The sequence below is a fragment of the Amblyraja radiata genome, chromosome 18 (genome assembly GCF_010909765.2).
Source record: "Amblyraja radiata isolate CabotCenter1 chromosome 18, sAmbRad1.1.pri, whole genome shotgun sequence".
Classification (NCBI taxonomy): domain Eukaryota; kingdom Metazoa; phylum Chordata; class Chondrichthyes; order Rajiformes; family Rajidae; genus Amblyraja; species Amblyraja radiata.
In genome coordinates, this window is record NC_045973.1 from 9,913,516 (window position 1) to 9,929,139 (window position 15,624).

Consider the following 15,624-nt stretch of genomic DNA (forward strand, 5'->3'; position numbering starts at 1 on the left):
GTGCTGTTTTCTCCATTGCAACACTGGGGAATCCTAGTCAGACTGTGGCCCGATGTGGAATGTGGTGACAGATGTGGAGCAACTAGTCCTGCCATATATTTCAGGCTTCTGCATTCTGCAGTACATGTGGAGAGGTCTGTGGTGTACTGAAAATGTAGCAGGTGGAGGCGGGCAAGATTTGCCCCGATGGGGATCTATGCCTGAGCACTAGATGGTGCTGTACTTCAGCACTCGAACACCTTGGGCACTGGGCCACCAGCATATAACCGTGCATTAATCAATGGACAGGTTGAAGATGTCAACTGGAGAGTTTTCTGTTCTCGACGTGCTTTGGAGGCATTCTGTTTTCTGGTAAGTTTCTGATGAAGTCTTCACAAAATAAGTCAGGGGTGACGTTTCACACTTTAAGGGTGGTGGGTGGATGGAATGCGCTGCTGGAGGAGGTAGTTGAGGCTGGTACTATTGCAACATTTAAGAAACATTTAGTTACGCATATGGATTGGAGAGGTTTCGAGGGACATGGGCAAAATGCAGGCAGGTGGGACTAGTGTAGATGGGGCACGTTGGTCGGTTCGGGCAAGCTGTGCCGAAGGGCCCGTTTCCACACTGTATGACTCTATGACTCTACAGAGCTGCATGAAGTACTGTTGGCTTCTGATTGTCCAGAATGGTTTAGGATGTTAGTTGTCTGAAATTCAATTTAAAATTATGAAAGAAGAGCATCTTCAAGCAGCCGAAAGCATATATTAGATTATGCACTCTAAATGAAGCACTGTAAGGCAGTTGAATGGATAAACTACTGGAAGGGATTACTTTGAGGATAATTCAGTACTGTGAAGCCATGACCCAATTTAGGACTAAATTCAATGTCGAGGTTTAAATAATTACCATAAATGGAATTAAAGTTTAAATCAATGCATTTTGTCGATGGCACTGTTTCTGAAGAGTGCAATTAGTATAAAATGTTTGCATGATTAAAAAGAAAATACGTTTTTTCAGAAAAAAAGGGTGTTAATCATTCTTTACCCCAAGGGGCATCAAAGTCACGCAGCGATAGAGTCGCTGCCTTACAGCGCCAGAGACCCGGGTTCGATCCTGACATCGGGTGCTGTCTGTACGGAGTTTGTACGTTCTCCCTGTGACCGCCTGGGATTTCTCCGGGTGCGCTGGTTTCCTCCCAAATTCCAGTCGTACAGATTTGCAGGTTAATTGGCTTCTGTAAATTGTCCTTTGTGTGTGGGATGGGAGAGTGGGATAACATAGGAACTAGTGTACAGGTGATCGTTGGTTGGGGTAGACTCAGTGGGCTGAAGGGTCTATATCAATTGTGCTTTAAGTATAGATGTGACACATCCTGACCAGTTGCCAAGTTCTTTTGCCAAGTCCATATCGCGCACAAATTCTAAGCAATTATTTTTTATTGTACAGCACTTGAGAGTTTATCTTTAGACTTTAGAGATACAGTGCGGAAACAGGACCTTCAGCTCACCGAGTCCACGTCGACTAGCGATCACTCCGTGCACTAACGCTATCCTACACACAATTTACAATTTTTACCGAAGCCAATTAACCTACAAACCTATACATCTTTGGAATGTGTAAGGTAAAACAGAGAAAACCCACGTAGTCACAGGGAGAACGTACAAACTCCGTACAGACAGCATCCGTAGTCAGGATCAAAGCAACACTACCGACACGCCACTGTGCCGCACAAAATGAATGTAATTTTTAAACACCGCCACAGATTTGTCACTGACGATACTCACTGGTGCTGAAAAAGTAGTTAACCTTTATAGCCTTTTTGGAATAGATGCAATTTAAAAGACTGAACCTGCTATGGCCAGGGAAAGTAAATAGTCAAAGTCTAAACCCTGAGGCCCAAAACTCCATCAACTGGGAGTCAATGCTCTCAGCGATGTTCCACTGAATAAGTGCCAACACTTCAAAGTTCAGGTAGGCCTGAACAGGATGTTCCTCAGTAGCTGTTAGTAAATACAAGCTACTAATATCTTGGATGTGAAGTGGATCATATTTACTTTCTGGGCTTTGTGCAATGCTTACGATGGAAATAGTGCATGACAGAGCTACCGTAATGATATTTGAGTTTAGTTAGTTAGTTAGTTAGAGATACAGCGTGGAACCAGGCCCTTCAGCCCACTGAGTCCACACCGACCAGTGATCCCCGCACATTAACACTATCCTACACAGACGAGGGACAATTTACACTTACACCAAGTTAAATTAACCTACAAACCTGTACGTCTTTGGGGTGTGGTGTGGGGGGGGAAACCGAGAAAAGCCACGTAAAACCCAGAAAAGCCTCTGAGAAAACCCACATAAGTCACGGGGAGAACATAGAAGCTCCGTGCAGACAGCACCCGCGGTCGGGTTCGAACTCACGTTTCTAGTGCTGCAAGCGCTGTAAGGTAGCAACTCTACCGCTGCGCCACCGTGCTGCCTAGTTGATTTGGGTTGTGGAAAGGTGATTGTTTCTTCAGATTATGTGCAATAATGAAATAATGATATGTTTCCACTGCTCGACAACAGTTAACATTTACATTCATCACATTCACTTGCACCTCCTCCAACCTCATCTACTGTATCCGCTGCTCCAGGTGTGGAGTCCTACATATCGGCGGGACCAAGCGCAGGCTCGGCGATCGTTTCTCTGAACACCTCCATTCAGTCCTCCTCGGCTTGTGTGATCTCCTGTTTGCTAAACACTTTAAACCCCGCTCCCATTCTCACACTGATCTTTCTTTCTTGGGCCTTCACTGCTGGAGTGAGGCCCAATGCAAATTGGAGGAACAGCACCTCATATTTTGCTTGAACAGCTTCCAACCCAGTGGTTTGACACATCGTCTGCTTTGATCTGCAGTTTTCACACATTACCCTTCCTGATCTCTACACTCCCTCTCCACTGACTCTCAATCTGAAGAAGGGTCTTGATCCGAAATGTCACCCATTCCTTCTCTCTAGAGATGCTGCCGGTCCTGCTGAGTTACTCTAGCATTTGTGCCTATCTTTGGTGTAAAACCTGTAGTTCCTTCCTACAAACAACAGAGCTGCCTGGTATAGGTTGGTTTGGTCAGATATTCACTTCTGAATTTGCACAAGTCTGATGTTGAAGACTGGGGACAGTTGACGACGAGGGATAATTTGACCTTTGTACCAAGCCAATTAGATTCAGATTCAGATTCAATCTTTATTGTCATTGTGCAGTGTACAGTACAGAGACAACGAAATGCAGTTAGCATCTCACCCAGAGGAGCGAACATAGAATAACCTACGTCTTTGGAGTGTGGGAGGAAACCAAAGCTCTCGGAAGAATCCCATGCGGGTCACAGGGAGAACGTACAGACAGCAACCATAGTCGGGATCGAATCCTGGTCTTCGGTGCTGTAAGGCGGCAATTCTACTGCTTTGCCACCGTGCCACGCCAATGTGGAGAAGGTAGATTAGCAATGTTGACGGCAGTCAACTCATTGCATCCACTCTCTCACTTTGGATGAGTTAACAGTTAGTCCACATCTTGCTTTCTTTGTACCCCTGCATTAGGGTTTAGTGTCACGAGTTCATTACTCCAATGAGGCGGCACAGTTGCAGCACCAGAGATCTGGGTTCGATCATGACTACAGGTGCCGTCTGTACAGAGTATGTACGTTCTCCCTGTGACTGCATGGGTTTTGTCTGGTATTCTCGCACACTCCCAAGGCATTGGCGTTTGTAGGTTAATTGGCTTAGGTAAAAAAACGGTAAATTGCCCCTAATGTGGAAGAGAGTGCTAGTGTACGGGGTGATTGCTGGTTGCCGTGGACTAGCTAGACCGAAGAGCCTGTTGCCGTGCTGTATCTCACGTCTGATCATCTTTGGTTCAGTTCCCTTTCTTAAGGTTGTCAGTGAATCTGCCTCCACTGCACCTCTTTAGACTCTTCTGCAGACTTGTTGGAAATTGATAGAAGGATTGGAGGGGAGACCATAACTTATTTTCTCCATCCAGCTTATTATTTGTTTTGTTTATCAAATAATAGATTTTACATATATGGGAAAATGTTCTTTTCATTGCCATATGTTGCATTTTTTTCTGACCAAGGGAATGATTGTGGTCAATTTATTAACCTTATGCAAAATCTTCAAATGCCTTGTGGTTGTGACTTTTTCCTCCATGTTTGGTTGATATGCAAAAAAAATCCTGTGTGATTGACCATTGGGTCAGTCTGCTGTTGATGGAACTGTTACCAAAGACATGTGTTTGAAACAGCCCTGTTATTTCTTGTGAAATCAGCGTGCAATAAGATCAGATTCCACCCTTGTAATGCTGTTCTGTACAGGTGCAAGAAACGATGGGCAAACACAGAAAGCCAGAGTTTCCTGTAAGTAATGTCTGTTGTTTTTGTAACTAATCCTTTTCAAAGGCCTGCACTCTAACAGAAACAGAAACCGTGCGTCCAGAGACAGTTTTGACAAGAAAGTGACCAAATCAAGAGCATGAACTGAATACCATGATACAATTAATACTCGTGTGGAATTGTGGACAGGAGTATTCACTCTGTGTCTGTGTTTGACGCATGTTCGGCACTCAGTGTAACACTCACTGTTCAGCTTTAAGGCTAATTTCCACGGTTACGCATGGCTTACCTTGTGCTATTCATGATAGAAGCAGACTTTTTTTTGTCTAATTAGCAAATGTTCAATCCAGTCATTAAGGGGAGATGAAACCAGCAGATACCATTTGTGTGTGTGTGTGTGTGTGTGTGTGTGTGTGTGTGTGTGTGTGTGTGTGTGTGTGTGTGTGTGTGTGTGTGTGTGTGTGTGTGTGTGTGTGTGTGTGTGTGTGTGTGTGTGTGTGTGTGTGTGTGTGTGTGTGTGTGTGTGTGTGTGTGTGTGGTTGCAGTAGGGCATAATAATTCCATTCACAAGCTGAATATTTAGGCTACATTGCTATGTGTGAAAATTATTATTATGCAACTGTTTTATTTCCATTGTCTGAATTTTACTGATTTGTTTTATTCACCTATGCAATTGTGTTTAAAGGAATAATATAACACTTCAATGAATGACCTGCGTTCCATTATCTGTAAGTTGAAATATGAAATGGTCTGAATCGGCACTCTATGCCCATGTCATATAATAGCTCGACATTTGTAAAACTCAACTGAACAATGTAATTAAATAATCACATGGTTTTATCTTGCCGGGAAACACAAGAATATTACATCAAAGCAAGATTATCAACAACTAAGCCATATACTTAAACCACTGCTGAAGCAGAAAATAAAATGGTGTATCGACACAAAATGCTGGAGTAACTCAGCGGGACAGGCAGCATCTCTGGAGAGAAGGAATGGGTGATGTTTCAGGTCAAGACCCTTCTTCAGACGTTACCCTATCCTTCTCTCCAGAGATGCTGCCTGTCCCGCTGAGTTACTTCAGCATTTTGTGTCTATCTTTGGTTTAAACCAGCATCTGCAGTTCCTTCCCACACATTAAAATGGCATTGTATGCATGAGAACTGAAGAACCAACGAAAGGAAAGTTGTTCCACCTCTGCTACGTATAAAGACATGACATGAGATGCCAATTAATTGTGATGCCTAAAGGTATTTGGCACTTTTATTCCTGGGAGCATGTGGGGGAAAACCTGTGAGTGAATATCCAAAGTGTAAATAGTGTAGAATGTTCACACAGAGTATCTGGATCTATTTCAAGAGCAGTATTTTTTTTCCCTGAGTAAGAGAAGATCTGGATGAGTAAACTAATAGCTTCGTCAAGGGAAGTGCCTGTGCAATGCAGATATTAAATATAAATGTGTTACCTTGAGAGAAGATTGAGAAGGTGTAAAGAAAATAGACATTGGATGTAAAACCCAACGGCAGTTATTGAAATAAAAGTCAATTGTTCTTATGTTCAGGATCTCACAAACCTGAATATTACTGCATTACTACTAGACAATGGGGCTGTCATGTTAAGTACTTCTGAACATGTTCAGTGGTTTGAATCGGAGAGGCATCTTTCTCACTCAGAGACTGCTGGATATATGGACCGAGCTGGTGTCGGGTGTCAGGGGTTATCGGGAGAAGGCAGGAGTTGCCTTGATGGGCTGAATGGCCTAATCCTGCTCCTATCTCTTGAGCTGACAGAGGAGGCGCTATAGCAGTATTTAAAGGTCAGGTACATAGATATGAAAGGTTTTGGAGGGATATGGAACGAACATGGGCACATGAGAATAGCTTAGAAGGGGAATAATGGACGTTGGGCCGAAGGGCCTGTTTCCGTGCTGTAGGACTCTATGACTTTCTCGTACAGTGTACTAATTTGGAAAGTTTTCATTTGACCTTGTTTTGATAGTGTTACTGCTTTACAATACCAGTTTTATGATACAGAGCAAGTTGGAAATGTCAATAAACAAGTCGACTAGTTCATAGGATTTTAGAAATGCCCGAATGCACAATGTTTTTAAATATTTAAGAAGATATTTGAAGAACACATCGGCAGCTTAGCAGCTATGGTTCATGTATCACATCACACAGGGAAGTTATACAGCATCAGACCTCGTATATTAAGCACTATGATTGTAAAGCTTGCAAAGTTTGTAATTTTGGAATGAGCGAATTGTCAGTTGTAGCAACAGTATTATCAGTGACAACAATAAGTTGAAAGTGTGAAAATCTTGATCATTAATCCACAACATATTGTTGCAGGAAAGGCATGTGGATACTCCAGTACAAACACGTCAATTAAAAAAAAAAGTGTATGGGTTCTTGGATTTCAAGAATAAGAACTGTGTGGAGCTAGGGTTGCAAACAGGAAGACACATGGCTTGATATAACAAAGATAAGCAAGCCAGTCAAATATGAAGTACCTTACTTTCAATGATCATTATAAAATATAATGCATCTTTAATGGGAGATTGGAGAATGCCATTTTGCCAAATATTAAAATTGCAAATGCATTGCTTTCACTTCTGAAGATGTGTATTGCAAATAGTTAAATAATTTACTGTGGGGCAAAACGGTAGAGTTGCTGTCTTATAGCGTCAGAGACCCGAGTTCAATCCTGACTACGGGTGCTGCCTGAACAAAGTTTGTATGTTCTTCCTGTGACCTTGTGGGTTTTCTCAAGGTGCTCGGGTTTCCTCCCCATTCCAAAACTGTGCAGGTTTGTCAGTTAATTGACTTCTCTAAATTGCCCCTAGCGGGTAGGATGCAAAACAGAACTAGTGTACGGGTGATTGTTGGTCAGCGTGGTCTCAGTGGGTCGAAGGGCCAGTTTCCACGCTGTATCTCTAAACTAAACCAAACTTCCCTGACAATTCCTTTCCGTATCCATCGAAGTAGAGGTTGTCACTTCTGGTTTCAGTGTTGGCGCATTGACAAGGTATAAAGCCCCCTGGTCTACAGTCTGCAAAACTCATTCATCTTGAGCGTGATATTGTTTGCCGTTGGCAACTGTTAATACAGTATGGGTATTATCACTGATCGAGAGCAATACTGATCAGAGTATTAGGCCTAGCAGTGTTCACAATCAATGTCCAACCAGATTATTTATTACCATTTTAGTGAAAAGCCTTCTGTTAGTACATAGAGTACAGACATGCATCCATTTAATAATGGTAGAATTGTCGCTGTATAATATTTTGCATTAGAATGTGAATCAGTCCACACGTGAGGGCAATTAAAATACACATCGTAATCTCAAAGGAGTATGATAACATTCCTGATTAGTACGGGTGTCAGGGGCTATGGGGAGAAGGCAGGAGAATGGGATTGAGAGGGAAAGATAAAAACATAGAAAATACAGTAGGTGCAGGAGTAATCCATTCGGCCTTTCGAGCCAGCACCGCCATTCATAGGATCATGGCTGATCATTCAAATTCAGTACCCCGTTTCTGCTTTTACCCTATTTCATTTGATTATTCCAACCCCAGGAGTTAAATCTAACTCTCTCTTGAAAACATCCAGTGAATTGGCCTCCACTGCCTTCTGTGACAGATAATTCAACAGATTCTGGGTGACAAAGTTTTTCCTCATCTCAGCCCTTATACTTAAAATTTGATCCCTGGTTCTTAGTTAGGAGGGAGAGATCGATCAGCCACGATTGAATGGTGAATTTGTCTTGATGGGCCGAATGGCCTAATTCTGTTCCTATCACTTATGATCTTATGAAGATATACCATCAATAAATGAACAGATTGGAAGGTAAGATAGTTTTGCAAACTACATATTTTAGTAGCACTACCAAAGGTGTTGATTACACGATCGCAGCTAGAATGTGAATGGGATTGGATCACCTTGTGATGTGTGGTGTCGAATATCCACATTGCTCTGCATGATCCTAAATCAATGAATGAGCATTGTACACAGAATATCTATTCCGGGGATAACAAAATGCATAATGCTGGGAGAGTTATTCTATATTGATGGGTTTCTAAAAAGAAAACCAGCCTTTGCCATTATGTTTTGTAAAATCCTCTGAGTTTCTGCCTATTGCTTGCCTTAAGAAATGTTCCTCTTAAATCATTAGATCAAAGGTTTCAAAGGTCATTTATTGTCACGTTTACCAATTAAGGTACAGTGATATTCTGTATTACCATACAGCCATATTAAAAAAAGCAACAAGACACACAACTACATAAAAGTTAACATAAAAATAAGTTAACATAAACATCCACCACAGTGGCTAATAAAGTTTATACTTCTTCCCTTATTTTTCTCCCGCCATCGGGGCAAAGTGATAGGTGTAGAATTAGGCCATTCGGCCCATCAAGTCTACTCCGCCATTCAACCATGGCTGATCTATCTCTCCCTCCGAACCACATTCCCCGGCCTTCAACTCATAACCCCTGACACCCGTACTAATCGATGTATCTCTGCCTTAAATATATCCACTGACTTTGCCTCCACAGCCTTCTGTGGCAAAGAATTCCACAGATTCACCACCCTGCTGTGCTGTGTCTGCTGTATTTTAAATCTTCCTCTTCGACTGACCATTTTACCTCCCCCTTGCCCTTGTACTGGAAGCTAATCTAAGGTCCTTGCTTGTAATTGGAGTCAGCAAAGGAACTTGGATTAAATGCATAATTTGCGTTTGGTATGGAATATAATACTGGCGGATTCAACATATTTAATGCACCGAGGAAATGCAATTACTAAAAATTTAAGATTATTTGCAAGAGACCCATTTATTTTTTTAGAACAGCCATGGCCAAATCTGTATAAAGAGCCATTCATGGCAACTTATAAAAGACATTAAAATATTTGGCTGATATCTAATTATCTTAAGTGATTTTTATCATCAGACATTGAATTCTCTTTGGAGAGGCTTTACCTCTGAATGATTGGGAAATATTGAAGAAAATTAGAGGAAAAAAAAGATGATGGCGTAATAAACAGAAGAAATGTATCATGTAATTAACACCTTTGTCAGTGCTATTAGTGTGGTAGTGCTACTAAATATGTGATTTGCAAAAAATATCATCTCTCCTTCCAATCTGTTTATTTATTGATGGTATATTCATGTCCATATGTGATAGGAGCACAATTAGGCCATTCGGCCCCATCAAGTCTGTTTTGCCTGGCACTGGACTTGTACTCGTTGGAGTTTAGAAGGATGAAGGGGATCTCATTGAAACTTACCGAATAGTGAAAGGTCTGGATAGAGTGAAGGTGGAAAGGATATTCCACTAGTGGAAAAGTCTACACCGGCATTCAATCATGACTAATCTATCTTTCCCTCTTTCCCCCATAACCCCTGATAACCGTACTAATCAAACTCTGGACATGAGATTTTCCAGTTTTGCTTGACATGGCTGATTGTATACCAGAGTATGTGAAACAGAGTATGTTGTACATCCCTACTTCTGTACTCATTCCCCTGACTGATGAATGCCAGCCAAAATCTTCCTCCTCCAACCGGTCTACTTGTGTTGCCACTTTCAGGGAGCTACAGTGCTCTCCATAATGTTTGGGACAAAGACCCATCATTTATTTATTTGCCTCTGTACTCCACAATTTGAAATTTGTAATAGAAAAAAAATCACATGTGGTTAAAGTGCACATTGCCAGATTTTAATAAAGGCAAATCTTATACATTTTGGTTTCACCATGTAGTAATTACAGCAGTGTTTATACATAGTCCCCCCATTTCAGGGCACCATAATGTTTGGGACACAGCAATGTCATGTAAATGAAAGTAGTCATGTTTAGTATTTTGTTGCATATCCTTTGCATGCAATGACTGCTTGAAGTCTGCGATTCATGGACATCACCAGTTGCTGGGTGTCTTCTCTGGTGATGCTCTGCCAGGCCTGTATTGCAGCCATCTTTAGCTTATGCTTGTTTTGGAGGCTAATCCCCTTCAGTTTTATCTTCAGCATATAAAAGGCATGATCAATTGGGTTCAGATCGGATGATTGACGACCACTCAAGAATGACCATTTCTAAGCTTTGAAAAACTCCTTTGTTGCTTTAGAATGAACCGGCAGCCAATGAGTTTTGAGGCATTTGTTTGAACTTGAGCAGATGGGATGTGTCTATACACTTCAGAATTCATTATGCTTCTACCATCAACAGTTGTATCATCAATGAAGATAAGTGAGTCGGTACCTTCAGCAGCCATACATGCCCAGGCCATAACACCCCCACCACCGTGTTTCACAGATGAGGTGGTATGCTTTGGATCTTAGGCAGTTCCTTCTCTCCTCCATACTTTGCTCTTGCCATCATTCTGATATAAGATAATCTTCGTCTCATCTGCCCACAAGACCTTTTTCCAGAACTAGCGTTGCTCTTTTAAGAACTTCTTGGCAAACTGTAACATGGCCATCCTATTTTTGCAACTAACCAATGGTTTGCATCTTGCAGTGTAGCCTCTTAATGATGTTCCAAACTGTTGATTTTGGTAAGCCTAAAATTTGGCTGATGTCTCTGACAGTTTTATTCTTGTTTCTCAGTCTCATAATGGCTTTTTTGACTTTCATTGGCACAACTTTGTTCCTCATGTTGATAAACAGCAATAAAAGTTTCCAAAGGTGATGGAAAGACTGGAGGAAAGACTAGGTGCTGAGAGCTCTCTAATACCTGCATCAAGGAGGTAATTAAATGCACCTGAGCAATTACAAACACCTGTGAAGCCGTGTGTCCCAAACATGCTGCCCTGAAATTGGGGGATGATGTATAAACACAGCTGTAATTTCTACATGCTGAAACCAAAATGTATAAAAATGGCCTTTAATAAAATCTGACAATGTGCACTTGAACCCCATGTGATTTTTTTTTTCTCTATTACAAATCTCAAATTGTGGAGCACAGAGGCAAATAAATAAATAAATGATGGGTCTTTTTCCCAAACATTATGGAGGGCAAGATGAAGGGGAAAAGATTTAATAGGAATCTGAGGGGCAACCTTTTCACACAAAGGTTGATGGGTACGTGGAACAAGCTGCCAGAGGAGGCAGTCGAGGCTGGGACTATCCCATCATTTAAGAAACAGTTAGACAGGTATATGGATAGAACAGGTTTGGAGGGATATGGATCAAGCGCATGCAAGTGGGACTAGTGTAGCTGGGACATTGTTGGCCGTTGTGGGAGAGTTGGGCCTAAGGGCATGTTTCCACACTATCATTCTATGACTCTACTCATAACAAGTCCTCGTCGACGAAGGCACATTGACTGCTCGGCTTTCACTGTTGGAGATGAGTTGATCAATTTGCATTTTTGATGATGTTTGATACATGTTGGGGGTTATTGTTACCGGACGTGATCAACATTTTGGGTCGGGAAGTCTACAGAAGGATGCCGTCCCAAAACATCACCTATCCATTCCCTCCACAGAGGCTGCCCGACCTGCTGAATTTCTCCAGCACTTTCAGCTCCAAAGACGCGGGCAAGATGTCTTTCTCTGCCCTATGGTGCAACTACTCGCATGCATATTAGCAATGGACTTCATGATGCAGACTCCATCAGTTTTACCATTAAGGAAAATATCAGACTTATTTTTTGATTAGCTAATTTGATGGTGAATGTTTTCAATTACAATAGTAGGCAATTTCCATGACTAATTTGAAGCACATTTGAACTAGATCCTTTTGTAGCAGTTTATAGAGGCAATGATTATTTCTGCTAGCTTTCTGGTCTTTCTGGTAAATGTTATTGGTGAAAGCTTAAATCTATTCTGCTCCCACTCTCCTGGCCTAACATAATTTAACCCTTTTTTCCCTTTTATTTCAATATTTTATTATCTGTTGTCAATTTTTGTCATGTTTGGTGTTGATCAAATCCACAACAATGATATTCTGGCTCCTTTCAAACAGGTAAATCATTAAAGCATAAGAATAGTCTGTATTTAAGTTCAAGAAATGTTCAACTCCAGTGAGAATATTGTCACTTATCACTTACAAAGGTTAATTATATTGGAGAAAAAAAAGGAAATCCTCAGTATTTTATATAGTCTTTATAAGTAATTAAATGGAATATTACATATTTTAGGAAATTGTGTTATCTTTTGAAGTAATGTTTTTATTGTGTGGTAATGTTTAATTTGGGAGGATGTGGGTTAGATGCTCATTTAAAGTCTTTGCTGTGAAAGGTTGAATGGGAAATGGCTTTATTCAGAATTTAATCAAGTCACGTTAGCCAAGAAGTTGAAATGTCGTTGGGAATATTAATACTTGCTGATGTTAGACAATTAAGTGAATTTTTGGAAATATAGGTGGAAACAGGCCATTCAGCCCATCGTGACCAGCGATCGCCCCGTACACTTACACTATACGACACACACTAAGTACAATTTACAATTTTAACGAAGCCAATTAACCTTGAAATCTGTACATCCCGAGAGTGGGAGGAATATATGAATGGTGGAAAGATATGATTAAACTGGTAAAGGTTTGAATGGGTTATTACATCGGCCTTTTATGTTTGGGTGTGAATTAGTTCGAAAAGTCTTAAGGTCCCACTTTCCCAAGTTACTCACAAACTCTCCCGAGTTTTCCCTTTGATTCGAACTCGGAGAATTACGGTAATCGCAGTTCGTAGGTACTCGGGGCTATTTTTTAAACTCGTGGACATTTTTCAATGCGTTGAAAAAACATCCAGACTTACCTGATGCGCCGAGTTCATACGGCTGGCATTGCGAGCCGCTACGAAACATCGATGGACTCCTACGGGCTCCTGCGAGCTCGCTGCCGACTTTACCCGACATTCCCCGAGTTCGAATCAAGGGGAAAACTCGGGAGAGTTCGTGAGTAACTCGGGAACGTGGGGCAGGGCCTTCAGTTGTATTTTGCCGGTGTATTTTAAGCATTGATTTAGTATTGGGAGATGTGTTTACTATCTTGAGCACAAATGTAAATCACAGATGCTACTGTCGACGATGTCAAGCAAGAAACATAATCATGACCTTGGCGGCACAACGGAACTTTGAATTCCATTTTCCTAACCTTTTGGGGAGCTATCTGTAGGGTTGGTGAAAATCAGATTCAACGAAACGGCGGCACTCAAGAGTTGCTGATGAAAGAGAAGACAACCTTACAAAACTCTGTTTATTAATGGGGTCATCATCGTAAATTGATTGATGTAGACAGCTGGCTTATTTATCTCCAATCACTGGTTATGTATGCACATTACTGTCGACTGAGTCATCGGTGTAACTTGTGTAACCATGCATCTTATTTAAGAGACTTGCGATTTTGTGCCAAATTTATTTCTTGCATGTATCGATTGATTATATTTTTACTATTCAAACACATTTGTTTTTATGGTGATGAGTGTATTTTCTGTTTATTATCTAATCTAATATGGCACGTGTCAGGAATCGAATCATTTACGGAGTTTTATTGGTACAGATCTTATATGGGCGGTTGATCTGCACTGAATCAACTTGAGGGTGACACAGTGGTGCAGCAGGTAGAGAAGGAACAGCAGTTGCTGGTTTACACCGAAGATAGACACAAAATGCTGGAGTAACTCAGTGGGTCAGCCAGCATCTCTGGAGAAAAGGAATAGGTGACGTTTCGGGTCAAGACCTTCGTCAGACCTGCTGCTGCCTCACAGCGCCAAAGATCTACATTTGACCCTGTCCTCGGGTGCTGTTTGTGTGGAGTTTGCATGTTCTCCCTGTGACCATGTGGGTTTACTCCAGGACTAGCGGTTTCCTTCCACATTCCAAAGACGTGCGGGTTTGTAGGTGAATTTGCCACTGTAAGAATTGCCCCATATGTGTTGGGAGTGGTTGGGAAAGTGGGATAGCATAGAGTTAGTGTGAATGTGTGATCAATGGTTGGTAAGGAATCAGTGGGCCGAAGGGTCTGTTTCAATGCTGCTTCATTCAATCAATTCAATCAAAATTCATTGACCATTGGTTGTTGGCCTAACTTATGAAGCTTCACTTGTGCTTGCAGTTCAACACCTTTGTCACCAAGTCTTGGAGCAGAATTCAGCCATTCGGCCCATCAAGTCTACTCCGCCATTTAATTACGGCCTATCTATCATTCTCTCTCATCTCTCTCTCCTGCCTTCGCCCCATAACCCCTGACAGTCGTACTAATCAAGAATCTGTCAATCCTCGCCTTAAAAATATCCAATGTGTTTGGACCTTCTCGGCTGTTTGTGGCAATGAATTTCACAGATTCACCACCCTCTGACTAAAGAAATTCCTTCCCATTTCCTTTCTAGAGGTGGGTCCTTTTATCCTGAGTCTATGGCCTCTGGTTCCAGATTCTCCCACTAGTGGAAACCTCCTCTCCACATTCTCCCTCTCTCTCTCTCTAGACCTCTCACTTTGTAAACCGATTTGGTTTATCTTCATCATCTTCATCATGAACTTTGACATTCTGCTGAAAATGACTGAAATTGGAGAATTGTCCACCACATGAACTCAATCTGGTATGTGAACTGCTTCAACGGAAGTCTTGAGGAAACATGCTCAAAAACCTCAATGTTTCCAGCAAATAGTTGGCTTCGAAATAAATCAAATTTCATTTCATCTTCACAATATGCCGTGAGTGGCGACATTATAATATGTGGTGTTACTGAAGGACATAAGTTTGAATCTACAGCCACGTTGTGTGATACCAACTCCCACAATGTAATAGTGGTTAGATGTTGACCAACATCCGGACGTAGCCCTGATCTCATGAAGAGTGGTCAAGCTGTCAGGCAGCACTCCCTCATTGTCCAAGATCGTGGCACGCGCTTGTTCACATCCACTTGGGAAGGAAGATTATCCTTGGTTGAATTTCTTATCCAAAGGATAATGCTACTGAAAATGCAGCCCTCCCTCCTTGCCACACTGAAGTGTCAGCTTGTATATTGTTCAAGTCTCTGGAGGGGCACTTGACATTAAGCCACACAAACTCCATCATGAATAGACACAAAATGCTGGAGTAACTCAGCGGGTCAGGCAGCATCTCTGGAGAACTGACGTTGGTGACGTTTCAGGTCGGGACCCTTCTTCAGTCTGAAGAAAGGTCCTGACCCAAAATGTTACCTATCCATTTTCTTCAGAGATGCTGCCTGACCCGCTGGGTTACTCCAGCATTTTGTATCTATCTTTGGTATCAACCAGCATCTGCAGTTCCTGTTTATTACGTTTTGTGGATTCCATCATGAAACTGGCGTGTAACAAA

General features: G+C 41.7%; 1 protein-coding gene across 4 annotated transcripts in view; it reads left to right on the forward strand.

Annotated features, from left to right (window-relative positions):
* Window positions 1–15,624, forward strand: part of mitf (melanocyte inducing transcription factor) — a 209,814-nt gene that overhangs the window by 21,019 nt on the left and 173,171 nt on the right. For 2 of the 4 annotated variants that reach the window (XM_033036690.1, XM_033036693.1), the window contains exon 2: window positions 4,332–4,373. The exons of the other annotated variants lie outside the window; for them this stretch is intronic. In XM_033036690.1, the coding sequence (XP_032892581.1) occupies window positions 4,332–4,373 (42 nt within the window). The remainder of the gene's footprint in view (window positions 1–4,331; window positions 4,374–15,624) is intronic. 4 annotated transcript variants of the gene reach the window in all.